The sequence below is a fragment of the Paroedura picta genome, chromosome 3 (assembly GCF_049243985.1).
Source record: "Paroedura picta isolate Pp20150507F chromosome 3, Ppicta_v3.0, whole genome shotgun sequence".
Lineage (NCBI taxonomy): Eukaryota > Metazoa > Chordata > Lepidosauria > Squamata > Gekkonidae > Paroedura > Paroedura picta.
The window spans coordinates 48,248,223-48,276,118 of NC_135371.1; the positions used below are offsets into that span (position 1 = coordinate 48,248,223).

Sequence of the window (27,896 nt, forward strand, 5' to 3'; positions counted from 1 at the left end):
GAATCTGCTTGGGATACCTGGCCCTAATAAATCAAATTGGCCAGCCTAGGCTTGGTGGAACATTATGCTTAGTGAGATCAGGACCCTGTAGAACCTTAAGCAGTTCTGCAGGGCTTGTAAGGCAGAGTTGTTCCCCCAGGCCTGTGGTTGAGGCCTTCGGGTACATCAGAATTTCTGCTGAAATTCCTGACTAAGTCTACCAAATTAACCCGCAACTGAAGGACTGCCCCCTCCTCTTTTTCTGAGTAAGATGTGGTAATTTTTGTCCCAAACAATTTTGGATTTAGTATTTTTGTATTTTTAGAAATTATATTTTAAAGGCATTTTATATTTACATTTTTGTAAAATTTTGAATTGTGTGCTTTATCTGAGCATTTGGGGAAAGGTGGGTTAAAAATGAATGGGAATGCTTTCAAGTAGTCTTCTGCAAAAATATTTGTTAACAAAAAATGAAATTGTTTTAAATATGGACTTATATAGTGTAATTAATACTTTCCCCCAGAATTGTAAGATCTTTGGTCAGTGCTACCAACAATGAAAAAGGAACAAAAAGTTTTTCCTACACAAATTGGGCTACTTATAGAGCAGTTTTGGAGGTGTCAGATGCCATTGTCTCATTATCTCATGTAAAAATACTTTATTGTGTTAATGGGTTTTTTGTTATTGTTATCCATAAATATTGCAAATAAATATGTTTTAGAAATTTGTTGCAAATGTAATATTCATCTTGACATTTGGACAAACTGTATTTTAAAGATACAAAGTTTTCATACTTCAGCTGAGAGCAGTTGTGCATAAGGAATCTGCCTCTGGAGAGCCTCTGGGTGCTGGCTGGTTTCAGAACGCCCTCCACATGACATCGTCTGCATCCCAAGTCTGTGCAGGAGCTGGCTAAAGTTTTGGCCAGATTTGCCTTGAGATGAGGGAAATTGCCAAAACTGGATTTTCCACCTCCTATTGCACTTCACATCAGTGAGGATGCAGGGGAAAGCCTGTATGGAAGGGGAAAGGCGTGATAGTCTCTGTAGCATTGTCCTGCACTTGTACCTCCCCTCCCCTCTCCATTTCGTGCTCCAATAAAAAAAACTTTTTAAAAATGACACCATTCGCTTTGCTGTGGGACCGCAAGGCTACTTTGTCAAGGTTGAGATAAAATCTTCTGTAAAGTGTCCATGACTTTTGTGGGATCAGGCAGGCAAAACAAAGTAAGTTCATTAAAAAAATAATAATTTCAGGGCTCAGAAGAGGGGACATGCCATGCTGAAGTTCCTAAAAGGGAGAAACCCCACGGGTCCAGCTTTTCTGGAAGAACCCTGGGGCCTGGCTGAACATCCCCAAGGTCAACAGGGCTGGCAGTACACTCTGCTCATGCTCTAGGGGCTCCCTCCCTCCCTGGCAACAGGCGGGATTGGAGAAAGAGACCAGGGTGTGGGGGCGGGGGAAGGAAGCCAGAACCAAGAGAGTGAAGCCAAACAAAGGAGAGTGCCACGTCCCACACCAGGCAGGGCCAGTGGGCTGCTGGCCAGAGAGCAGAATCCCCTGAGAGAAGGGAACCCTACAGAAGAAGCCACTTACTGTTGCTGGCGCCACCAGCCTCCACATCCCTTAGGGCAGTGGTCCTTAACCTTATTCAGGCAGGCGACCGGCGGCAGCAGGGAGGGCGATTGACCGGCCGCGCATGCCGCGCATGCCGCGCATGCATGACCAAAATGCGTGCATGCGTGAAAGTGCAGCGCACTCACATTTACGGCTGCTCATGGCGCATGTGCGCATGCGCGGTGCGGCCACGCATGCGCATTGCACGTGCGCGACCCTGCTTCCCTCTCCCCCCTCCCACATTAAGAAACTTGCCGGGCCACAAGCTTGCGGCCTGGGAAATTTCTTACTGTGGGAGGGGGTCAGGGAGAGGAAACCGCGGCCCGGTGCCAGGGCCTTCGCAGCCCGGCACCAGGCCGCGGCCCAGTGGTTGGGGACCACCGCCTTAGGACATTTCAGGAATGCATCAATCAGTGGCAGCACAAGCCCAGCTCTCCTTTCTCTTCTCTTCTCTTCTCTTCTCTTCTCTAACCCCTTGCCAAGCACCTCCCCACATCGACATTCCTCTGTCGCTTTTTCCTGCAGCTTCAGAACTGCATTGGAAAAGAAGCAGTCTGAAATGTGCCTGGAACACTTTCCTTTCCCTGGCATGTCAATGGGACGACCCCAGTCACAGTCTTTCAAAACCACCACCACCTTCTCTTGGGGCTGTGCTGCGATTGGTGGTTTGCTATGATTGACAAGCCGAGGAGTGGGGCGGGGGGGGGGGAGAAGTTCAACTTGTTTTCCCTTGCCACCTTGTGGGAGGCAAAAAGCTGCAATGAAGCAGAAAGAAAATGCAGGAGGTGTCTCCCATGTGGAAGGCTGCAAACGGAAGGTTTACAATCCCGTGTTTGCAAGCAGGGAGGCCCCTCACTTTTTATGCCTCCATGCAAAATCGGTCTGAATGTTATTTAAAAAGGGTCAAATAAATTTTGTTGTTAACTGAAATCATGAAGGAATGATAAAACAGAGATATGGAGACTTTACAGTGTTTTTTATTGAAAATTTTTTGCATGTTCATGTAGGTGGAAAATGAATTTATATTACCAACTGAGAAAGAAATATTTATTGAGCAACTAAAAGAGATTATCGACAAAGCAGAAGATATGCTTAGTGAAGATACAGAAGGAGAACGAAGCTCTGATCAGGGAACAAGCCCTCAGCAAGATGCTTTCAGGCTGGAAATCAATGAGGTATGGATTTTTTTTTTTACATCTTTGAAAAAGTTAAGAAGTTATATATATATATAGTTGAACAGAGAACTGAAATTCTCTTTTGTTTTAACTAGGAAAATCGGCAATCCCAAGGAAGAATGCCAGTGTATCAACAGAATGGTAAAATTTTCCATGGAGTATATACAATGACATCATAACCTGTAAATGTGTAATCTATCAACCCAGTGACTAGCCACTAGAAGAAACATAGATCTTTAGTATCACTGGAAGAAACATAAACATTTATTGTCACAAGATTAACAATTTTCTGTCCACTACTGGTAAAATATATATAATGTTAAGAAGAAGAAGAAGAAGAAGAAGAGTTGGTTCTTATATGCCGCTTTTCCCTAGAGGCTCAAAGCGGCTTACAGTGGCCTTCCCATTCCTCTCCCCACAACAGACACCCTGTGAGGTAGGTGAGGCTGAGAGAGCCCTGATATCACTGCTCGGTCAGAACAGTTTTATCAGTGCCGTGACGAGCCCAAGGTCACCCAGCTGGTTGCATGTGGGGGAGTGCAGAATCGAACCCGGCATGCCAGATTAGAAGTCCACGCTCCTAACCACTACACCAAACTGGCTCTCTAATATGTTTGAAATTATATTGCCATTTCAGGTATCAGACAGGAACTCCTTTTTGAGCTTTTTAACTGGCAGATCATTTTTTTAAAAAATTTGTGTGAATGTATCCGCCAGTTTAACCATTGAACTCTGCATAGCGGCAGCCGCACTGATTTCAGACCACTGCTGGATTTCTATGTCGCAATGTTGCGACATAGCAGCATGCTCCTCCGCTTCCTGCATCCCCACAGGGGATGATTTTCAGTGGTGGAATGGTTCGCAATCCCACCTTTGTGCAAATAAAAAAATACTCCAATTGGCCCTGCAGCCCCAAGAAGCGCTGCAGAGCCAAGTGGGACACTTTTGACCCCTCTCGGCCTCTGTAGGAGCTAGGCTTCCCTCATCTACATGGGCCTGTAGCGGGTCATGCCCTTTTGGCGCACGCGGCAGACTGGGGAATGCAGATATTTCCACGTTTCTGTGCAACATGGCAATGGAGCACCTAATGCATGCCCAGCCTGGGACAGGGCTGGAGCCAATGTCATGTGGCCATGGGATTAATGGTGCCAGGCCAGTTTTCTCCACCCATGCGGAATCGGTATGAAAAGAGTGATATTAGTGCATGTGGCTGTACACTTGCAAAATTAAACATAACCAGACCACTGATGTCCATAGACTTGAAAGAGTGTGATTCTGTTTGAGTTTACACACTTGTCTGTTGCCCATCATATAACTGAAGGAAGGGCCAGGTTTTGTCACAGTGATTCATGCAACAGCATTCTACATAGGGTTACCTTTGAAAATGCTTTGGAAACCGCAAGTGGCCCAGAATGCAGCTGTCAGATTGCTGACAGAAATGTTTCTGGTCAGAGCACATAACACCTATTCTATGGCAGCTGCACTGGCTCCCTATTTTTCTCTGGTGCCAATTCAAACTGTAGGTGGTTTAAAACCCTGAATGCTTTGAATGCTTTTAACTTCAGGACTACTTGTTCTGGCATGATCCTCCACATCTTCGCTTATCATCGTCTCAGAACGTACTGAAGGTCCCTGTTCCACAAACTGTCCACCTTGTGTCAACAAAGGCAAGGGCTTTCCCAGTAATGGTCCCCATCCTGTGGAAACAGCTGCCTGACAAGATGTGCCTTGTTAGACCTTTCTAGATTTCTCAGGGTATGCGAGGCTTCTCTTTTTCAGAAGACCTTTGGGCGATTGTGATCCAGGAGGCAGTTGGTAAATTATGCCGCAGTTAAGCATCCATCTTACTGTGGTTGATAGCAGACAAATTTTAACTTGGGGAGAATTTTAATCATTTTTTAAAGTTTATTTATTGTATATTTTATATGTTTTTACCCACCTTGAGTCCCATTCAGGGGAGAGGAAGTAGAATATAAATGTGATAAATAAATAAAGGGCCTTTCCATATGCCATAATTTTAGGGTGATACTTACCCCCCGAAGACACTATATTCCGGGTGCTCCACATGACATCACCAGCCTCCCACATCCAGCCAGCAAACTTCAAGCTAAATCTGCCATTTTAAAGCGCAACTTGTTGAATCCCAAAAAGTGGATTCACCAACCTAAAAAGTGCTTTCCCCAGTGGACAGCCAGCACACTACATGCCAAAGAAATGTATGGAGGCAAAGAAGTGCTATCTCCACTGCCAGTGTCCCGCCCTCACACCCACCTCCCTCTTCTTTCTTCCCAGGACGGGATTTTTTTTTTTAAGAGAATTGCCTGGAGCAAGAAATAGGCATACAAGCATGCAAGCAAAGCCAAAAATATTTTTCCCAAAGTTGTCACACAAAGCATGCCTCTCTAAAGTCCCCCCCCCCCAAAAAAAAATCAGGAACAAGATTAATTTTTTAAAGAATAGATGCATAGGAGTTTCAACGGAGAACTATTAATTTAAAAAAAAATTGGTGGGCATCATGGGATCTTTAAAAAAAGGAAAAAGGGGCTTGCCTGCCTGGCTTGATTGACAGGCGAAAGAGAGTCACGGATAAACTGCGTTGCTCTCCTCCGCCATTTCCAGCAGTGCTTGTGGAGCGTAAGAAGCGTGAAAAGGCAGCAGACTGCAGTGAGATAACAAGAAGGTGAGGAATGGCCGGAGGTGCAATAATATTCAGCGATATGCCATTCAGCTGGTGCAACGCTATTTTTTGTGATGTGCAGAAATGCTCTAGGCATTACCCCATTTCTCTCTAGCCTGAGTCTCAAAGCGGCTTACAATCACCTTCCCTTCCTCTTCCCAGAACAGACACCCTATGTGGTAGGTGGAGCTGAGAAAGTTCTGAGAGAACTGTGACTGGGCCAAGCTCATCCAGCAGGCTTCATGTAGAAGAGCTAGTCTAATTGATTGGAGAAAGAGTATATGATTGCCAAATATTGGAAATTTTAAAAGTTTTTTTTTTGGTCTGTTTATTTTTTATAAATAGTTCTGCATACAGGAAAACGTTGGTTTATTATTTGTCCTGTTGTGGAAAATGCTGCTGCAGAAATACCAGAAATCTCTCCACCAGTTCACCAACCTACCAAACAGGTTGAAGCTCCAGGTACTTGTGATCTCTATCAGATTTATTAAGAATAGATAATAGATTTTTGATGTTCTGCCCTTCTTTCCTTTAAAGCTATATATGTGTAAGTATATTTAAGATACTATCTCTGGGCATTCTGGGCATTTTTCTTTTATGTCATTAAGGATCTGACTGGCTACAGTCGCTATTTATGGAAGTAAGAGGGCAAACAAGACATGTAAAAATATGTCTCTCTTCCATTGAGTTTAAAACAGCAATTGTCTTTCCAGGAAACTTAGGATGATTGAAAAGGCTAGAGGAAAGCAATACTGTTGTGAAAACTAATGACAGTTAATTTAGGAAAGAAACCTTGCTCCAAAGAATACATGTTTATGGATGTTGAAATTGATCTTTTTTCTGTTTTACAGATGTAAAACTAATTGAAGTCCTTGCTACCTAAATGAATTTTAGAGACCCATGTGACACTGAGAGCACCTTATTATTAATCTCAATTTTCCAGCTGACTGAAATGGGGCAGTGCATGATTACTGCTAATAGCCAATAAAGAGCAGTACCTTTCCCATTAGAAATTGCTGGAAGAGTCAGAGAAAACAGCCTTTCTTTAGGATCAAATTTCAGTTGAATGTATAGATAGAAACCAAAATATGAGCATTCTTTTTATTTATTTGTAGACAAGGATCACAGCCTACTTTGTTTTTTAATTGTTTTCAGATTTAAAGAAGATATTGGCTACAATAATGGATAGAATCTTTCTGAGACATCTTTGCTGTGTATTGTTTTTCAATATATATCTTTCAATAACTAGATCTCACAAAGCAAATGTAATTCTCCATATTCAGAGTTCTCCTCTCTCTTTTTGTTTGTAGACCTAGAGCAATTGGATGATCAGCAGCAAAGCTGTACAGTGACCGACAAACAGAATCACCTAGCTTATCAACAGCTTTGTGGTCAAAGGAGTACCTATGAAAGCCCCAGAGGAACACCTCCTCCTTCTTCTCTGACACAAATCTCTGCTGCTGTGTCATCTTCCCTGTCACAGGGCCAGGCAGAAACATCAGCAGCCTCTCTTCCAGCAACAACTCAGTTTGCTCCAGAACAGGCTGCTGAAAATACAGGCCAAGCAGAATGTCCTCCACTACAGTCTGCTTTATGCAGTCAGCCTGGCAGTCCTTCCCACATGACAACTTCAACTGAGGATCATTTTGAGGCTCAGCTAAATCCCCCAGCACAGGCACTCCAGCGAATAGATGAAAACACCGATGTCCCTTATGCAGAGGCTGAACATTGCAGAGGCCTGCCAAAACTGATTCAGCTCATTCCTGCACAGGCAGCAGAAGTCTGTCCACTCCCTGTTGTCTCTGATGCTACTATTTTGGAACAGCAGCCTCCAACGCAAATCCCCCATTTGTTAGATGGCAGTCACCCTAGTCTAATTCATCATTCTTTCAGAGGCCAGATTATTCCTCTGTCGGCTGTTCCTGATCCTCCGATTATGGCGGCACCTCAGCTTTCTAGTCCTCCCCATGCTTCAGTGGCTGCATCCCAGCCACAGATAATGCCAACCCAAGCACAGTCTGTTCCATGTACTGGTCTTGCTGTCAGTGCACCCCAACCACCCTGTGCAGTGGAGTCAGATGGTGAAGGACCACCTCGGGTTGATTTTGCTGACAACACAATTAAAAGTTTGGATGAGAAACTGCGTAACCTCCTCTACCAAGAGTATGTTCCAACATCTTCTGCATCAGCAGCAACACCAGACAACTTTGTCCCTGTAGACCAGGGGGATGGTGAATTTAATCTGGCACCTTTGCCCACGCTTGTCCTGGATTTGAAAGAACTAAGCAATAAAGTCCCAAGTGCTGGCACGGATGTTAATGCTGCAGAGGACCAGTCTATAACCAGTGCAACCTCTGAAGTACCATTTTCTCCTGCTTTGGCAAGTTAGCTTGTTTATGCTTCTTTAACTTGTAAACTTTTAAATAGCAGGTATGTCTGGAGAGTAGCTTTTTTAAAAAAAAGGCACTGCAGACAGTGGGTGTTATTACTTTATTTAAAATGTTTGTACCTTGCTTCCCAACTATGTTTAGGGTCCCCAAGGCAATGAATAGTCAAAATAATATTTAAAATGTAGATAATTAATATAATACGTAACAGGCCAGTGAAAGTCACTGAACGATTAAATAAAGAAAGAAAAGAAAAAGCTTTACCAACTGGCAGAAGGCAGGTGAATATGTCTGGGGAGGGAGTTTGAGAGGTTTGGCTCCACAACTGAAAAGGCCCTTTTTCCTGTCTCAGACAGAGAGGCCACTCAAAGTACAGTCCCTGAACATAACCATAGTGGTCAGGTAGGTTCATATGGGAGTTGGTGATCCTTAACTTATGCTGACCCCAAACTATATAGGGCTTTATTCAGTTGGGCCTTTAATTAGGCCTAGAAACAATTTGGGAGCCAGCATAGGTAGAACAAGACTGGAGTGATATGGTCCCTATAGGCCACCAGCAAGAGTTCTAGCTGCAGCATTTTATACCAAATACTAGCTTCAAAGCCCGTTCCTAAGAATGGGCCTTGAAAGGGTCCCCTCCCCTGGCCCCCAGTCAGGCAGCTTAAGGTGGTTTTGAGCCACAGCTCGCAGCTGGATCAAGTAGGCGGGGTCAGGGCTGGCCAGCTCATTAGCAGGCCCAGTACAGAGCTCCTTGGCAAGAAGTCAGCAGGCTGAGAGTTCCTCGTTAGCAGGCCAGGAGGCCCTCGTTACCAAGCGCAGCCTAGCAGGCCAAGAGACCCTCATTAGCAGGCCCAGTCTAGCAAGCCCTGCTTAGCAGGCCCTCCACCACGACCTTTTGCCCAGGTCCCTCTCCCCTTACTTGCTGCTGGCTCCAGGCACTGAGGCACATCTGAGAGCAAAGAGGCTAGAGTCCAGGGACGGAGGGAGGGAGCTGCAGGGACAGGGCCTATCAGGGTGCACCCAGCTTTGCTGGTTGCGCCCTGATTGGCCCTATTCCAACTTGGACAGCCAGACACATTCCACCCCCCAGGCTTTTTCACAAATATATAGAGGAACCATGGATAAGGATAGCTTCCAAACACTCTTCCAAGGCAGTCCCATGTAGAACACATTGCAGTAGTTTAATCTAGGTGTTACCTAGGCATACATCACAGCGGTGGCCTCTTTTCTGCCAAGGAAGGGCTACAGTTGGCTCACGAGCCAAAGCTGCAAAAAGGCACCCCTGGACACCACTCCAGCTTGCTTATCCAGCAGGAGGTTCCCCAAGCTATGAGCCTTCTCTTTTAGGGTTTATGCAACACCATCCAGAAGAGGGGTCATCCCATTTCGTGGGTCAAGCCTTGCCTCCAGGGGCAACACCTCCATTTTGTCAGGAATAGGTTTCAACTTGTTACTTCTCAAGCTTTCCAAAACTGCCTCCAGACATTGTTTAATCAGAACTGAGAAACCAAGAGGCAGGTACAACTTGGATTATTGTCCTCTTGTTGCAAGTTGTGCTCTGTCTTTCCTTATTTCCAGTTACTATGATAAATGAAAAGTAATTTAGATTGGTGTCATGAATAAAGAGATGAACCCTAAGTATAATCACTACAGATCAAAATCAGGGGTGCCATTTTATGAGGTCATGCTGTGTTTCAAACTATGTCTGATTATTGCTTTAAAAATATACCCATGGTAAATCTTGGACTTCCACACCAATAAAAACTTCAGTTGCCTCACTTTAACCACCCTCCTTGAGATGTGAAGGCACAGAAGGGGAAAGGGGATCCATAATTGTTTTTAATGTTCATTCTGATATATATTTTTTAAAATTCTGATGTAAAAATTGAAACATTATGAGCAACACTGGAAAAGCTTATGATTTTTTTCTTATGGGGTGAGTTAAATAATTTTAAAGACAGTACTCATTTAAAATATACAATATGAAAAAAAATCAGGACTTTTGGTTTTTCTGATGAAAAAAAATAATTTTGAGAAGCCATGAAATAAACTCCAACTACAAAATTATTTTCTTATTTTACTGTTTATTTTTTCCTGCTTATCAGATGACAATCCTTATGATACATGTGCTAAGGTAGTATATGTTTTAGGCTTGTTACCAAAAATTATAATCTTTGTTTTTGAATGATTGACCTCTAGCTGGTTCAATCGGCAGTAAGTAGCCAGTAGAACCAAGGCCCTTCTCATTCCATTTGGTTTTCTTGATAACAGGACAGCGTCATCTGCATACAGCAGTAGCGAGATATGTTTGTTAGCTAATTTGGGGGGATGTAATTCACTATTCCAAATTGTTCAACCATATCATTTATAAAGATGTTAAACAGTAGGGTGATAAAACACAACCCTGCTTAACTCCCTTAAGTGCTTTAATAGAATTAGTCAGATGACCATGGGCATTACACTTAATTCTGATGGTAGTATTTTCATACATAGCACATATCAAAAATAGAAGACGCTTATCTATGTTAGTAATTCCCTTGACCCAGAGTCAAAAGCCTATTTCAAATCAACAAAAGCTGCATACAGGGTTGTCATAGATCTGGAAGAGTATTTAACTACGAGATGATCAAGTATTGTACAGTGATCTTGTGTTGAACAACCCTCTCTAAATCCTCCTTGTTCGTCTGCCAGAAAATTATTCGGGTCCAGCCAATCCCGAAGTTTCCACTGAAGATGTTTTGCGTAGAGTTTGCTTATTGTGCTTAGTAGACTATTCAGTCTATAATTGGCTGGGTCATTCAGATTTCCTTTTTTATGTATGGGTACAATGATTGCCACCTCCCAACCCTTTAGAATTTTCCCTGTCTTATCAATTATCATGAATAAATTGACCAATACCGGTGCCCACCATTCTGCATTTCTTTTAATTAATTTTAAATCAAATCCAGCTGCCTTACCTGGCCGCAGTGTACCTATCAAATTTTTGATCTCAGAAAGTTGAACAGTAGGCCATAGGGGAAGATTATCCAGACTTCCTGAGTTTACTTGGCATGTTTCAGAGATGTCCAGAGCTGCATAAAGTTCTTGATAGTGTTTTTGCCAAATCTCTGGTAGTATGGTTGAGCTTGGATAGGATTTACTTGTACAACCAGAAACTAGTCTCCAGAATTGCGATGTGTTATGCTTGCCTTAACAGCTCCCATGTTTTGTATGTATCCTCTAACTTTTTGCGTTTAATTAATGCTTTGTAATAAGATTTCTTTTCCTTTGTACGACAGAGATTGTAGGCAATGGAAGAGTTCCCTAATAACGAAGTCATTAATACTTTTAAATTCAACTATGCCTAATCTTCTATTAGATATGTTAACTAAAATCTGAATGATGTATTTTATGTTATTAAAACACAAAAATAATTTTAGGCTTGATAGGAAAGTCAATATTGCATGTATTTCAGCTTTTCCCTACATTACCTTTTTTTCAACAAAAAGAAAAAAAAGAAAATATAAACCTCACAAACACCACCCATGGCTTTAAAATCCAAAACTTGTCTCCATTCCTTCTCCCACACAAAAAATCTAAAATGGTGAGAAGTGAAATACTTAAGAAACTTCATACCAACAAAGAGAGAGACTAGGGACAAAATATCTATTAACCATGCTAAATCAGGAATATTACCAGTTCTCTGTGACCCCTTGTTCTGTTGTTGTTTTTCAGGGGTGTACTCCAAACATGGGGAGGGGGTCTGTTAAAAATTCCCAGTTCCCTGAATCTGGTAATTGGTACAGACCACTGCTCTATGTAATGCTTCTTACTAAAATGATTGCTCTTAAACACTTGGGAATTGGTAGCTTTTGTTATCTACTAAAATTAAGAACTTAAATAAATATTTTATTTATATACCACCCTATCAGAGTGGTTAACAACAAAAATAAATTGCTTATGGTGTTAATTGTTTTTAACAATTTAACAGAACTGTCTCCTTTTATAATTTAACTCTGGGAGAGTTGAGTAGAACATGAAGGGGATTTCTATCTGCAGATGGATTTTTAGGTAGGGAGGCCAGTATCCCAAGGTGTTATTTCCTGGCCTCAACCATAGGTTAGTAAAAGTAGTAATGTACTGATCAGGGCCCAGAGCTCCTCTGGGAGCTCATTCCACCAGGGTGGGGCCAGAGCCAAAAATGCCCTGGCTCTGGTCAAGGCCAAGCATCCAGGGGGGCCGGGACAGCCAGCAATTTCATACCCACAGAATGAAGAGCCCTGCGGGAGGCATAAGCAGATAAGCAGTCCCTCAGATAGGAAGGACCCAAGCCATGAATAGCCTTAAAGGTCAAAACCAGAACCTTGAACTTGATCTGGAAGCAGACTGGTAGCCAGTGCAGCTGCCACAGCACCAGCTAAATATGGGCCCTCCAAGGTGTTATAGTGAGGTCCCTCACAGCTGCATTTTGTACCAGTTTGACCTGCAATTTCCAGGTCAAAGACTAGGGTAGGCCCATGTGGAGCAATATATAATTCTTTTATTACAGAATAGAATTACAGAATAGAATTTAAAATAAGATCAAACTTTCTGTTTGATGTATTTGAAATGTTAACTGATACTTTGATCCTTTGGCCTAAAGGTGAAAAATTCAGAAGATATTTGCACCAGTATCCATCCTTCAGAAAAAAGTCATCAGTCAACAAGCAGAGCAGGTAACAAGCCATGCTTGATCTTTATTCATTATATAAATAGGTATCTTTCTGACCAGCAGGCATCGTAGATGGGATTGTTTGCTAGATCTTGTCTTAGGAGATATAGAAGTCATACAGTGAGTTGTTACAATATTTATTTAGGAGTATCAGCAGCCTGAAAGCAGGTTCCCATCCACAATTTGGAACACATGGTTGCTTAACAAATGTTTTGTAAACTTTGTAATGGGATGTTGTTTTTTTTATTTCTACATTTGTTGGGCATTGTACCTACCCAATTTTTAAAATATTTTTGTCACTGTAATTCACTCAGAATATGTTGGAAATTTGGATTGATGTTAGATTAATGCTTTTTAGATATTTTGTGCCTCTAAAGGGAAAAATACCACTTTTGGGTATAATCCCAAGCAACTGGAAGTATTCATTTTTTATTTTATAGTTATTAAAATAGCTTCTGTAGTGTGGAACCATACCTACCATACACACAATGAAGTATAAAAATGGAATAATTCATTCATTCGGAAGAATATCTGTGATGGGGCAACTTTCTTGTTATACAGATGACTAGCATACACCCCCAAAATTTTATTTAAAAAATTACTAACTGATAGCCCTGTAAAACCTGGAAATTTATTATACACTTCCAGCTTGCTAGGGATGGGCGATTTGGCTCTGATAAGCCGAAAAGTAGCCAAAATAATGCTGATTTGGGCACTTTTTTACCTATCCAAACTGAACCACACATCCCAGACATTTAAATAGGTGGTGAATCAGAAATTAATTCAGCCAAATTTTAAAAAGTGAAGGAGTATTTGAGTGTTTCAGATTGGGCCCAAAATGGTACAAGGTTTTTTTTTTAGGCACATGCCTAACTTGCATTTTTGGATTATTAGTGTATATCCATTATGCAAGTAAGACAGCAATTCTTTTATATATATACTAGGAGCAAAGCCCGTTGTATCCAAGAATACAATGGGCGCTAGAGCTTGGCAGTGGGAAGAGGAAGGGAGGAGTTGTCCAGTCTGTAAGGGCATGGGGTTGAATGTGCGTGGTTGTGTGGGAGGTTGTGGTGGCGTGGTGGCAAATGAGGGCATGGGTGTGGAGATATGGGTGTCAAGAACCTGTGGTTTGGAATGTTCGTTGAGTGTGGGAGAAGACTGACCTTTGGGAATTGTGGCATAGTGGTTACAGATGAGCTTTCCAGATCCATGTCTTCAGATATGTGAAGGGAAAATCAGACTGGAGACGCTTCTTAGGGGAAGATTACATGGCAACCAATTCCCTCCAGTTCTGCATCATTTCCCTTCTTGTGTGAATTAGGCCACATTCACTGAAATGCCCCTCTGCCCTAATACACATAGGGTAGTCACAGTACACAGGTGTCCACCCTGTTCCTTCTTTTCCATTTTTTCTGTTGATGTGCCCACATGCTTCTTTCATGGTTGCTCCTTAGAAGAATGGATTTTTGTACCCTATTGCTTACTATCCAAAGGAGTCTCAAAGCGGTTCACAAACACCTTTTCAATTCGTCTCTCCACAATAGTCAACCTGTGAGGTATGTGGGGTTGTGAGAGGTCTGAGAGAATTGGGAATGGGCCGCAATTACCCAACAGGCCTCAGGTGTCTCAAAGCATTTTCCAAGCATCTTCCCTTCCTCTCCCTATTTACAGTTTCAGGCTGTAAGTATTTATTTAGATCTTCCTGCACTTTCCAGACTCACAGGACTGATGCTGGTCTGCCTGTCTGCGCCCCAGAATAGAAACAGTTGCTGGTAAGGGCTGGACATAGCCCATAGCCCAGGAGGGACACACCTGCACCACTCCCTCCCAACTGCAGGCAAAAATGGCTCCTTTGAAGGCTGGACTCTGAGGCATTGTACGATTTTGAAGTCCCACCTCCAAACCTCCAGGAATATTTCCAACCCAGGGGTAGCCAACCTCCAGGTGGAGCCTGGAGAGCTCCTGGAATTACAGTTCACCTGCAGAGTATAAAGATCCGCTCCCCAGGCAGAAAGGGCTACTTTGGAGAGGGTTGTGGTAGAGAAGAAACATTTAAGGCCTCCCACACAGGTTGTTGTTGTTGAATTGAAAGACTTGAGGCCTACTGCACAGGGTTGTTGTGCAGATGAAACAGGAGACAAAAGAACCAGTTTCATCTGCAGAATAACGCTGTGCAGTGGCCTCAAATCTGCAGAGTTGCAAAGAAGAAAGACACATGGCTTGGCTGTGTCTAACCCCCAGTATTTTAAGTGAGAAGGGGCTTTTCTGTGGCCTCCCTGCCAGCCAACTGTTTGACAGAAGGGGATAGTCCCCCCCCCTCAAAAGGAAGGCTCCCAGTCTCCCCTGCGTTGTTCTTGAAAAGGCCTCCCTCCCCTCAGTCAGGGGCTTTCAGAGGCTCCTTCGCAGCATGCCTGAAGGGAGGGGGAGGGGGAGGGGGAGCACTCAGCAGCCTCTTGCCAGCTCTGTCAGCATTCTGAGGCAAAGTTACAGTTGGACACAACAGTTAGGACAGCCTTGGGGCAAAAAGGGCTGGCACAGCCTGTCCAAGCCTCTGTTCTCATCCCCCTTGGCAGCCCTACTGACTTTCTCTCCCCTAGGTGGTCAGGAGCAAACTGGCAGCCATTTCTCCAGATTGCCCCTGGCTGTATGGAATTTTGGTCTGTCCTGGTTTCGCGCCTTCCGATTGGCCCCTCCGCTTGTCAGTCCAGGGCCATGGGACCAATTGTTGCCCTTCCTCATCATGGACTGAGCCCATCCCAACAGCCCTTACTGTTTTATTAAGAGGGAAAAGATAATTTTTGTTTTTCCAAAAAGATAGAAATAACATAGATACATATAATAAACATTAGTGAAGCAATTGTTTAGAATCTAAGCATATTAGAACCCGCTCCTTTCCCTTCTGGTTAGTTTTTTAGATAGTTCAGATAAGGACCCCATTGTTCCTGGAAGGCTTCTTCTGATTTTCCATTAACCATTAATGTCAATTTAGCCATCTTGGCGAGATCTGCCAATTTGCTCAGCCAGTCTTCTATTGATGGTAGCTCATGCGTTTTCCATTTTCTAGCCAGGACTAATCTTACCGCCATCGTCGCGTAGAAGAATAAACTTCTTGTGTGTGTTGGGAGGCACTGGTAGACAGCAATTCTAAACTGGTCTACTCAGAAACCTACAGATCTCTTCAGTGGGGCTACTTACCAGGAAACTGTTCTTAGGATGACACTATAAGACACCAGTGTATGGACAGCAGGCTAGGAGGATGGAACATGCACTGGTCATTGCCCTGAATGTCTGAATCTGTCTCAGAACTTTGCTTTTGCCATCTTAATTTACATTTAACATATAGCTCTCAACTATTAGCCTGCAGATACTAGGATACCAGGATTGTAACTTGTAAAGAGTCCATACATGATTTTATGAGGTGAAGATTGATTATGTTAACTTGCTTTGTTATAAAATCTTTATTACCAGATGCATATGTAATTTTGTTTTAATTGATCAAACAGGCCAAGCTGCATACATTACTTCAAATTCTGTTGCCCTAACATCAGGACTCCCTCAGGTATTGAAAACTTAGAATTTACTGTTTTACTTTTGTTTTTCTTTTGCTTCTATACATGTATATGATCCATCAAAGTGTTTCATTGTTAACTCTTATGTTAAATGTTTTGGTACCAAATTCTCCAAATACTGACATTTTTCTTTCTTCTTGTTTTAGGTTGCTCTTTTATCATCTAATCTAAATGACCAGAAAGACTCTTGTAAAATGAATGAGAATGCAAATATGGTAACATTACCTGAAGAAGACAGAAATAAAGCTCAAAGAGATGACTCTGTAGACTCTAGTTTCTGTGGCAATCAGGCAGAAACACATAATACTACACCAGCAAAAACTATTGGGAGATTTTCAGTGATCAGCACACAGGATGAGTTAACTTTACCATCATTGCATTTCTTGAGGTACTCTGCACCACCAGATGTTTATCTGGATGATCAGCCTTCTAGCCCTGATATCAAAACATCTTTTCGGCGTGTGCAGACAGCATCTTCTATTGATGTCCTTTGCAGTCATGATTCTAGTGATACTGGAGATGAGTCTTTCCAAAGGAAACCAGTTGTTCCTCAGTCACCTCAGAGCAGTAATACAGGAAATGACTACACAAAAAAAGCCTCATCTTTTCTGCAAAAGTCTGGAAAGCCAAGTTCACAAGCCCTTGATTCCCCTAATGGCCACGGAACAAAAATCCCAACTATCAACGTATCTTCTTTCCACTCACAGTCATCATATGTAAGCAGTGACAATGATTCAGAGTTTGAAGATGCAGACATGAAGAAAGAATTACAGAATCTTAGAGAAAAGTATGTTTCATTGACATCAGATTGTGGGGGATCCTTTTTTCCCTTTTTGTTTGGCCAGCATTCCCAGCTGTATTTTTGCAGGATTTATGCATTCTCTCTCCTCCTTATGTGTGCATTTATCACAAGTGGGAATTATAAGATTTTACAAGCAGACATCTGTGTCCAGGTTGTACAACTTTGCACTCACTTATAGGTGTGGACTTGGCATCATTGAATGGTCCTCTAATTAAAAACATTCCCTGCACATAGAAGCAAGATGTCAGGGAAACATTCAGTCCTACTAGGACTGCTACTAGGACTGTGTGACATGATATGGGATAAATGAAGCCTTCATTTTTACCCTAAAATAATTATATCCCACCTTTTCTGTATCAACATTTATATACTTTGAGTGACTGAGGGGGTAACGCCTATCCTTTAGCCACACTAAATTTCAAACTAGTAAGGAGGATATTGGTTTGGAACATTTGGTCTTTCATAATTTGACTGAATTTATTCATGATGAGAGTAGTGAGGAAGTCCTAGAGTGGGAAATTAGGGAATCAGTCTAGTCTTGGAATTGACTGTTTTGTAGTAAAACAAATGGGTTTTTCTCATTTCAGTCAGAGAATTAGTTCTGGATAAGAAATATCATAGGAAGAATAGTCATCTGTTAATATATTCATCCTGAATATATTAACAGCACAAAATTTTGGACACTGTTTAAGAAAGGGTATCCTAATTTTGTATCCAGAACTATTCTTTTACCTAAAGGTATAGCAAATGCGTAAGTCAAGCTTTCTCAACCAGGGTTTCATGAAACCCTGGGGTTTCTTGATGGTTCTTGAAGGGCTTCCTGAATGGGTATCAGTTAATTAATTTTAATTTTTTACATTTGTTAAACATTTATTATATGCTCATATTGACCCATCAATCCCCTCCCAAAATGGCCAATAATGGGCCTAGAGGGCAAGGGGGGAAACGTGTGTACCCAGCTATGCTTCACAATCATATTCTGCACTATCGTACCACTTCTGGGGTTTCTTGAAGCCTGAAGAATGTTTCAGGGGATTCTCAATGGTAAAAAAGTTGAGAAAGGTTGCTATGAGATACCCTAGAGGTGCTGCCAAACATCCCCTTCCTTTAAATATTGTAAATGGGCATGTGTAATTTAAAAAATTGTATTGATGAGTGATAAAATTCACAATTTTTATAGATGTCACAGTGGCCCATTATGCACGGCCACCGAAACGGCGATTTCGGGTCACATGGAAAACGCGGAGGGGGAAGACGCGAAGCACACCGGTTATGCACGGGACAGGGCGCGACGGCGGCAAAACCCAGAGTAACCGATTATGCACGCGGTGATCCTGGCGCCGCTTCTGGTTGCGCCCCGGTCACCCGGAAGCTGCGCTTTCTTCCTCGTTTCGCTAATGTGGCTTTTTCGGCAGCGTGCACCAAAGCTGCAGCCGGTTGCAGCCGGCACCATGCGTTATCGGTGATTTTAGTTGCCGCCATTCCACCCCAAATGTGCGTTATTCCCCCCATGCATAATGGGTCAGTGTGCTACAATGAAGCTTTTGTGCAAAATATTCCTAATATCAAATAATTAAAAGCTTGGTATAAAGTGGTAGCTCAGGAGTTGTGCTTGGCCTGGGTAATGCCTTACCACTAGATCCCTGTTGAAAAATGTACTTAATCAATAGTTTCGTATATATCAATTAGAGAGCCTCTTGTGGCGCAGAGTGGTAAGGCAGCCGCCTGAAAGCTCATGAGGTTGGGAGTTCGATCCCAGCAGCCGGCTCAAGGTTGACTCAGCCTTCCATCCTTCCGAGGTCGGTAAAATGAGTACCCAGCTTGCTGCTGGGGGGTAAACGGTCATGACTGGGGAAGGCACTGGCAAACCACCCCGTATTGAGTCTGCCATGAAAACGCTAGAGGGCGTCACCCCAAGGGTCAGACATGACTCGGTGCTTGCACAGGGGATACCTTTACCTTTACCTTTTTATATATCAATTACATTGAGCAAATTAAAACAATTAGCTGTATATAACATGAAAATATTGTCTGTCTGTGTATCTGTGTATTTGTCTATCTGAAACTTCCTTACAAATTCAAATATCTGACTCAACCAGTGCATAAAGTTGATGCATACCAAACATTTTTATTTCTCAGACATTTGAAAGAAATTTCTGAACTGCAAACTCAACAAAAAAGAGAAATAGAAGCTCTGTACATTCGTCTGGGAAAACCCCTGCCACCTAATGTGGGATTCCTTCATTCTGCTCCACCAAGCGGCCGTCGAAGAAGAACCAGCAAGAATAAATTAAAAACTGGAAAATTATTAAACCCTGTACTTCAACAGCTCAAAACAACAACAACATCTCATACAAGTACGTTCAGCAGATATAAAACTCTCTTCTATAGGTAATTTCACCAGTGCTGTCCTTGGCTTTATCTTTTTTAAAGGAACATTCTGAAAATGTCTTCTTGTGGTGACTCAATTTGTGTGTATTTTAGAGTTATGTTATTTGACCAAGAATGGAGAGAGAAAATTTTAGGGTCAGTTTGGTTATATTGCTCTAACACATTTTTCTGATAACTTAAATTAATAAGTGTGTCTAATGTTAACACATTAGGTGCACTTCTGGGGTCAGATAGAGTCCTAGTAGATTTGTATGAGGTAGACACCTGGTGAGCTACTCTGATGACCTGTGCCTCCATAAAGGCATTGAAGAACACGCCCCAGTTCATGAAAGCTTGAAGCTGCACCCCATCAAGAGTAGGGTGGCACATTTTCTCATCTGGTCTTCCCCCCCCCAAAGCCTCAGGACATCCGTCTTCAGGGAGTTCAGCTTCAGGTGGTTTTACTGGAGCCAGTCTGCTACAGCTCCCAGACATTCAGCCATGATTTAGCGGGAGTATTTGTCTGGCCACTTGTTAATAGGTAGAGCTGGGTGTCATCCACATATTTGTGACATCCCACTCCATACCTCCAGACAAGAATGGGCAAGAGAAAGCATAAAGAGCAGCTCAAGGAGGCGGTGGTCTGCCCTCACCTGAAGAAACCATCGCTGGACCAGCTGGACCCTGCTAACTACCACCCAGTGTCGCACTTAGCGTTCCTGAGCAAGGTGGTGGAGAGGGCTGCAGCGGACCAGCTCCTGGCATTCTTGGAGGAAACTTCGGCACTTGATCCATATCAGTCTGGCTTCCGCCCTGGCCATGGGGTGGAGATGGTTTTGGGTGCCCTGCTGGATGACCTCCGTCGCCAGCTGGATAGAGGTGGGTCAGCCATGTTGGTCCTTTTAGACCTATCGGCGGCCTTTGACATTGTGGACCATGAACTGTTGGTCCATCGCCTGGCCGGTGCGGGGATACGGGGCACAGCCTTGTGCTGGATACGCTCCTTCCTCCAGAACCAGTCCCAGAGGGTTGCTGTGGGGGAAGAGTTCTCGCGGCCCTATAGACTCCCTTGCGGGGTCCCTCATGGTGCGGTCCTCTCCTGCACATTGTTTAACATCTTTATGCGCCCTCTGGCCCAGCTGGTACGGAGCTTTGGGCTGGGTTGCCATCAATACGCTGATGACACCCAGCTCTATCTCCTAATGGACGGCCATCCAGACTCTCCCCCAGAACCATTTGCCAGATGTTTGGAAGCAGTGTCTGAATGGTTCAAGCAGAGTCGCCTGAAACTCAACCCCTCCAAGACGGAGGTCCTGTGGCTGGGGGGAAGGGGGCGGGAACACGCAGAGCACGTCTACCCACCCTAGCAGGGGTGCAACTTACCATTGTGCCCCAAGCTAGGAATTTGGGTGTGACCATTGATGCCTCCCTGATAATGGAGGCTCAGGTCAAGAGAGTAGTGGGCCAGGCATTTTTCTATTTTCGCCAGGCCCGGCTACTAGTGCCCTACCTGTCCCCTGACCACTTGGCCACAGTGATCCATGCGACAGTCACTTCCAGAATAGATTTCTGTAACTCGCTCTACGAAGGCCTACCCTTGTCCCTGACCCGGAAACTACAGCTGGTGCAAAATGCAGCTGCCAGGGTCCTCACTGGAACATCTTGAAGGGCCCACATCCAGCAGCTGCATTGGCTGCCAATTGCTGCCCAGATCCGGTTCAAGGTTTTGGTTTAACCTTCAAGGCCATACGTGGGTTGGGACCCACATACCTGAGGGACCGCCTACCGCTCTATGCCCCCCACAGGGCCTTATGCTCTGTGGGTGAGAACCTATTGGCCCGAAGGAAGCGCACTTAGCCTTGACCAGGGCCAGGGCCTTTTCGGTCCTGGCCCCTACCTGGTGGAATGAGCTCCCGGGTGATCTGCGGGCCCTGCGGGATTTGTCAGCTTTCCGCAGGACCTGTAAAATGGAGCTCTTCCACCAAGTTTATGGTTGAGGCTGGTGTCAGTGCATCAGGGTCATCGCTCCCCCCCCCAGGAGTTCGAGTGTACACTACTCCCCTATCCTTTCCTCGTCACTTCTTTGATAATTGGGGGAGGGATGGGATTTTTAGCCGTCATGTTAGTAGATTGATGTTTTAATGGGAATTTTAATGGGGTTAGTTGTTGTGACCCGCCTCGAGCCCGTAGGGAGAGGCGGGAAATAAATCTTAATAACAATAACAATAATAATAATAATAATAATAATAATAATAATAATAATAATAATAATAATAATAATAATAATAAAAAGAATCATGCCATGAGAGACTCCACATTTCACAGAGGTATAATCTTTCCTCCCTGATAGCAACCCTCTGGCCCTGACCATGGAGAAAGGAGATCCACCAATGTAGGGCTGTCCCATGTAGTGTTTTATGTATATTAATTTTTAGGATCTTAATGCTTTATCATACGAAATTTATTTTTCTTTGTTGCAAGCTGCATCAAGACCTTTTCTGGAAAAGGGCAGCTTAGAAATTCAAGAAATAAATAATAAAAATGATATCAATTTGTTTTGTATAATAAAGTTGTACAATGTATGTATGGAACATATTTAAATCATATGTTGCCAAAAGGAATTCTGCCACAGTGTTTCAATCCCTTGTGTGACCTACCTAGGATACAAGAATGGATGTTTCAATGAATGCTAGTCACATGGGCTGTTTCCACTCCTCAGATTGGCCTATTGTGCATGCTTCCCTTGGGAGTCAGATGCCTTCTTCCGAGAATCACTCCTTTAAACAATAGCATGATTTGAAGAGGGAATATTTTATCATAATTTTCACTTAGCTACTAGGCTATGTTTGGTGAAGACTGTTCTATGGTTTGTTTAATACAAGGTGATCTATATATAAGGGATAGTTGAAACAGTTTAAATTATGGTTGAAGTCTTGTCCTCAGTGTGAATATGTAAGGAAGAAAGTTAGCAAATAAAGTTAATTGATTATTTTTTAAATAATAATATTAAAAGGACACAAAAGAAAAGGAGGGATTACATAACAAATCATATATATATATATATATATATATATATATATATAAAAATTCATACAATAAATATTTCTCCCCAACAACCCCATAGAAGAATAGAATCATTATGTTGACAAGGGCCATACAGGCCATCTAGTCCAACCCGCTGCTCCATGCAGGATCAGCCCTAAGCATCCAGAATAAGTATCTGTCCAGCCACTGCTTGAAGACTGTCAGGGAGGGAAGCTTACCACATCCTTAGACAACCAAGTCCAGGCTGAACTACTATGTGAAAAATTTTTTGTCTGATATCTAGCCAATATTGTTCTCATACAGTTTAAACCCATTACTGCAGGTCCCATCCTCTGCGGGTCTTATCCTTTCCCTGCCCTGCTTTAAGTGACAATTTTTCAAATATTTAAAGACAGCAATCATGCCCCCTTTCTATCTACTCTTCTCCAGGCTGAACAGTCCTGAGTCCTTCAGCCTTTCCCCATGGGGCTTGGTCCCCAGTCCCCAGATCATTCTTGTCACTCTCCTCTGAACCCTCTCAATTTTGTCCACACACTTTTTGAAGTGAGGCCTCTAGAACTATACGCAGTATTCCAGGTGGTGTCTGGCCAATGTGGTATACAGTGGGACTGTGACATGTTGAGATTTTGATGTGCTGCTTCTGGTGATTCAGGCCACAATTGCATTTGCCTTTATCATGCCATCACACTGTTTGCTCAGATTTAGCTTACAGTCCGCAAGTACCCCAAAATCATGTTCATCTCTAATATCTTGCCAGGAATTGAGTTCCCTTGAGAATTTGCCATGTTGTGCATTAAAAAAAACTTAATTTTCAATATAAGCTGAGAATTTGGAGGACTCAGAGTGTTCTGATGTGTAAACCATCTTCACTACAAAGTCCATCTTTAATTATATAACTCCTTTCTTGTGCTCTAATCATTTTGGTTGATTTATTTATCTATAAATAGTTTGTTTTATTTTATTTATTTTATTTATTATATTTATATACCGCCCTCCCTGAGGGCTCAGGGCGGTTTACAGAAAACAGGGAGAAAACAATTAGCACATGGTAACAGGTAACAATAACAGCAGTAATATTACAACAATAATAATTTAACATGATAATAACAATGATACATAAAATAGAAATTGTAAGAGCCTCAGCTCAACTCTTACTTAGTTGTGTAAACTTTCATCTAGGTTTGTTGATTAAAGTTCATTTTCAGAAACAGACTTCTTTTAATTGAATCCTGAGACAGCATTGGTTAATTGCTCTTATATTTCTCTTTTTTGCTTGTGTGAGTTGATCTCCTTTCTTTATACATGTTATTACTTTTTCCCCCTTCCTTATTAAGACAATATGCCAAATATTTACCAGGTTTATTCACATTTTTCACATGACCTTGCTTTAAAATATTTAAGTTTTTCCTATATCTCTTCCATTTCTAACATATCTAATTGATTTTTGTCTGATTTCTACTAGTATACCTTTGTTTGCATTTTTTTATGGTTTTTCTTCAATCTCTGGATTTTATCTACTATTGTCTTGGTTTGTTCTGATTTTTCTTTTTTCTTCTTGGCAGCAGCTGCTAGTAAGATTCTTCTAATTAAAGCTTTACTTGCTTCCAAAATTGCAGTTCCTTTTGTACTATATTCATCCAAATCTTTTTATTATATTATCTTGTAATAAAACAGCATCATTTAATCTTAATATTTCCCTAATTTTTCTGTTCCATTGACTGACTTCTTCTGTGGATATTTACAATTGTATCTCTGGTTTATCTAGATTAACTGATTGATTTTTTGATATTCAAAACATGCCTATTCTTGAATGTGTTTGATATTTACTATGAAAGAATGTGAAATCTCTTAACTTTGATTCTCCAGGCATCTTCTGATTTCAGTATTTCCAAATACTGGAATACATTTTCAGTAATTTCCCATGTTTATGATTTCTGCATCTATCTTTCTTTGGATCTAAAACTCCGTTCATGTCATAATATCTTCCTCTTGAAATTCTAGCATAGTTTTTTTTAATCACAAAAAAATTAACTTTGAAATTGTGTGTTGCATGTATTGTTTCTAGGATACACACCTTGCCTTCCAGAAGTCTCATTTTTAAAATATATATCTTCACTCTGGATCTCTTCTAAATCTTTTTCTATAACTTTTAAATGTGGGTTGTTTATATAGATAGCTAATCCACACTTTTTAAGACTGACACAAGATATACTTTACCTATTTTTTATTATTTAAAATATTGCATATTTCTTCTTTATGTGAGTTCCCTGTAGGCATACAGTATCTGCATTTTGCTTTTTAAGTTGGTTGAAATTTTTCATATATTTGGGTGGAAAATTCGGTATTTTAATTTTTGATAATATTTTTAGTTTATCCATTTTGTCCCAATGTTGATGCCATGGCAGTTTCTTCTCTTGAGCTCTTAGATAAACCTTCTTGCAAGTGAAGCAAACCAGTATATCTTGAGGTACGTTATTCCTGAATTCAGATCTTGAATTCACTCTAAATATCTGCTCAATGTTGGGAAAATTTCCTTGTATATTCAAATAATCTTGGAGCAATTGCCAAAATTTATTTTCCAAGTTTAGCCACTTCAAATCTTCTCTTATGTTTCTAAAATGCAGATTATTAGATCTGCATTGAGTTTCCAAAATTTCAGTTCTTTGTTTTGCTTTCTCAATCTGGGCCTTCCGATTGTCAGTCCGGGGGAAGGGGCCTGTCGGCACCCTTCTTCATCCTGGACAGGGCCCGCCCTTGGGGCCCTTACTGTTTTATCCGCTCCGCAAGGAACGGTTAAAGATGTTGGAAATTATCAGATATGGTATTCTGGTAGATAATATTAATCTTCTGTTGGTCGAAACTGCCAAACTGCTCTATTCTCACTGTGTCACACCCCTCACCAGGCAAAGGAGTATTTTTTAATATGCTCAATATGCTCCTTCTGTGGGTTGAAAGCAACAGCTATTGAACAGCATATTATATCATTTTATGGGATTATATCATCTTTGACTTCTAATTATAAATCAGGGCTGCTTCGCATGCATTGTTTTAACTAAATATAATATACATGGGTGTTGGAAATTAGATCTGAATACTGATGTTCACCATTATGAATAATATAAATGCAAGTTTTATCATGATGTTAATTTCTTTGAAATGCACAATATGCAGTGATTTCCATATACATCTGATCCTAATAAAATAGATATTTGTGGTATTTTCCCACATTGTAAAATATATAGGCATACATGGTTCCCACCCACCCCCTCCCTTTTTACCAAGATTTTTCCTTTTGTACAGAAATTGTCAGGCAGAAAGTATTCATAAGAGATATTTCCATCTATTTTATTTGTGATTTTAAATGCCTCAGTGTTTAAGCAGCTTCCACCTACTTCCATCTCCCCTCATTCCTTTTCTCATGCTCTATAATATCATAACAAGCTATTTATTGTTTAAATGTTCATATAAGGTTTGATTTTTAATTTATTCCCTCTTCTACTTCTACTTCATAAAATCATTAAGATTTTTAATAGCAAAGTCATACAAAATCTTAGATTTCTTTGGAGATGTGCACCATGGTCATTCTGTGACAGAATATACAAGTTATGCTTAAAGTGAGGAACAGGAGGGAAGACTGGGACACTTTTTTGATAGGAAGAAAACAGAAATAATGGAGTATGCTGAGAGTGAATTGTTGAAGATTTATAGGAAGTATAGTGCAGATTCAGGCTATTGCAAAGCCAAACAATCAATTGAAGTAGAAAAAATAAACTTCATATTTGGACTCCAAGGCAAACGACTGAGCTCATCACTTTCTGAGAAGAACAAGTAGAAGAATTAAGTCAAGATCTCTGGGAAAGTAAACTTCAGTCCAAAGTGAGTTTTAGGGCTAGTAGAAAGCTGAAAACGTGAAGTCTTTGTAGAATTCAACAGCAAGGAAGAAGGAGCAAGACTAAATGGACATGTGGCTGAATCCAAAAGAGGAGCCATGAAATGAAAATCCAGGCTTGAGATTGACTAAAACATGTAAGCAAAACATGAATCTGTTGATTTTGTTACAAAGGCCAAGTGATTAAGAAGAAATATAAAGTATATTGATGACAATTATCTATTCAGTCAACAGTTGGAAATAATATTCAGTAAGTCATGCTTGTCTATTTGAGGTTGCTAAATACCAGCAGACGAAGACTGCTCAGTACAGTTTTGCAAAACAAAATGAGAGTGGTTTCTGGATCACTGAGAACACATGCTAAAGTATCAGAATTGTAAATTTCTTCCCAGCCTGTGAAAAGAGGGTTGAGTCAGGAATGCTGCCATGAGCTCCTTGAAGACAAGAGAAAAATACGAGATTTCGATGACAGCTTTTGTTGCTCTTGAAGTCCCTTGAATTTGAAACTAGTTTCTAGAAGGGGTAAATTCTATGGCATACTTTCTGATGTCTTCTGTGCATAGTCAGTACATTAAAGTTGATGAGTGAGAAGTCATCATTTGTTATACCTTGCTCACCAAAAGAATAAAAGATAGTGAAATTTATATTAATTTGGTACTGCAAATTACTCTTCTCCAATAATTTCAGCATAAACTTTGGAGGACATTAGAATTAGATAGGACACATTTGCATGTGTATGTATTGCGTATGATCCATTTCAACATTTCCCATCATTCTGTTTGATACCGTTGTCTTTGATATTGCTATGCAAAAGAGCAGTATTGGAGAGCTGTTCTCATTGTTCTCTCACACTGCAATTTTATTTATTTCATATAATCCTTCTTTGTAGAAGTACTCATTCACACAATGATTGGAAAATAAAATTATATTCTTACAAAAAAACTGTAAGGTCTCCCCTCTTGGAGATTTTTTGAAAGACAGGTCCAGATGAATATCTGTTAGGCTTGTTTTAAGACTAGGGAGTACACTGATCCTGTACTTGGGAGTGTTCTATTTTACTTAGAGTTTCTTAGACTTTACTTACTTGGGTAGGATAGAACTGCAAAGAACTCTCTCATATAAAGGCATTGTTTTAGGTCTAACCTTTTTCTGAGAAACTTTGCTACCTTTACCTTTCCAACGAACTGCTCTGCATCTATGAAAAGCTTCTCTTGAGGGTCAATGAAGCAGTGTAGTATTCCAAAGCAAAGGGAACTGAAACAGGAAAAGAGATTGGCAGAAAACACTTTTCGCGGAAGTGTTGGATCCAGCCCATTTACAGGATCCAATGCCTATAGCATATCTAATTATGGTATATGTGCTCAGCATACTGGGGTTTTAAACTCAAGTTTCTCAAATGGTAACTGTGTACAAAATTAAAAAGGGAAAAATTTTCTGTAACTGTTTTTAAGATAAGGTATGGAAAATTCAACATGTACTGTTCAAAAACAAATTTTAAAAATACCACAATTCTTCTATAATTGCCTAAAGTAGTTCTTTGGCTCTCAACTTCCTTTTGTTGAGCCGACAGCTGAATCTCTCTATGTAAAGCTTTGGCTAGTGTTGGGTTTCATTTTATATTGGCATTGATCCTTACATATACTGAACAGCTGGTTTGGTGTCTGCCGTTGGTTGCGCATACATATTTCAGCAGTGG

The 27,896-nt window shown here is 41.4% G+C and overlaps 1 protein-coding gene across 19 annotated transcripts in view; it reads left to right on the forward strand.

The window, feature by feature from the left end:
- The window catches only part of WNK2 (WNK lysine deficient protein kinase 2), a 173,015-nt gene that overhangs the window by 114,677 nt on the left and 30,442 nt on the right, over positions 1 to 27,896 (forward strand). For 15 of the 19 annotated variants that reach the window (XR_013229027.1, XR_013229028.1, XM_077325572.1 and 12 more), the window contains 8 exons: positions 2,604 to 2,771; positions 2,867 to 2,912; positions 5,794 to 5,910; positions 6,759 to 7,828; positions 12,457 to 12,529; positions 16,029 to 16,084; positions 16,241 to 16,881; positions 19,036 to 19,253. Coding sequence is in view for 14 of the 19 variants with exons in the window: in XM_077325572.1 (XP_077181687.1) it covers positions 2,604 to 2,771; positions 2,867 to 2,912; positions 5,794 to 5,910; positions 6,759 to 7,828; positions 12,457 to 12,529; positions 16,029 to 16,084; positions 16,241 to 16,881; positions 19,036 to 19,253 (2,389 nt within the window). In the remaining 5 variants the exon portion in view is untranslated. Of the gene's footprint in view, positions 1 to 2,603; positions 2,772 to 2,866; positions 2,913 to 5,793; positions 5,911 to 6,758; positions 7,829 to 12,456; positions 12,530 to 16,028; positions 16,085 to 16,240; positions 16,882 to 19,035; positions 19,288 to 27,896 lie in introns of all 19 variants that reach the window. The other 4 variants (XR_013229031.1, XR_013229030.1, XR_013229032.1 and 1 more) reach the window with 1 other exon arrangement.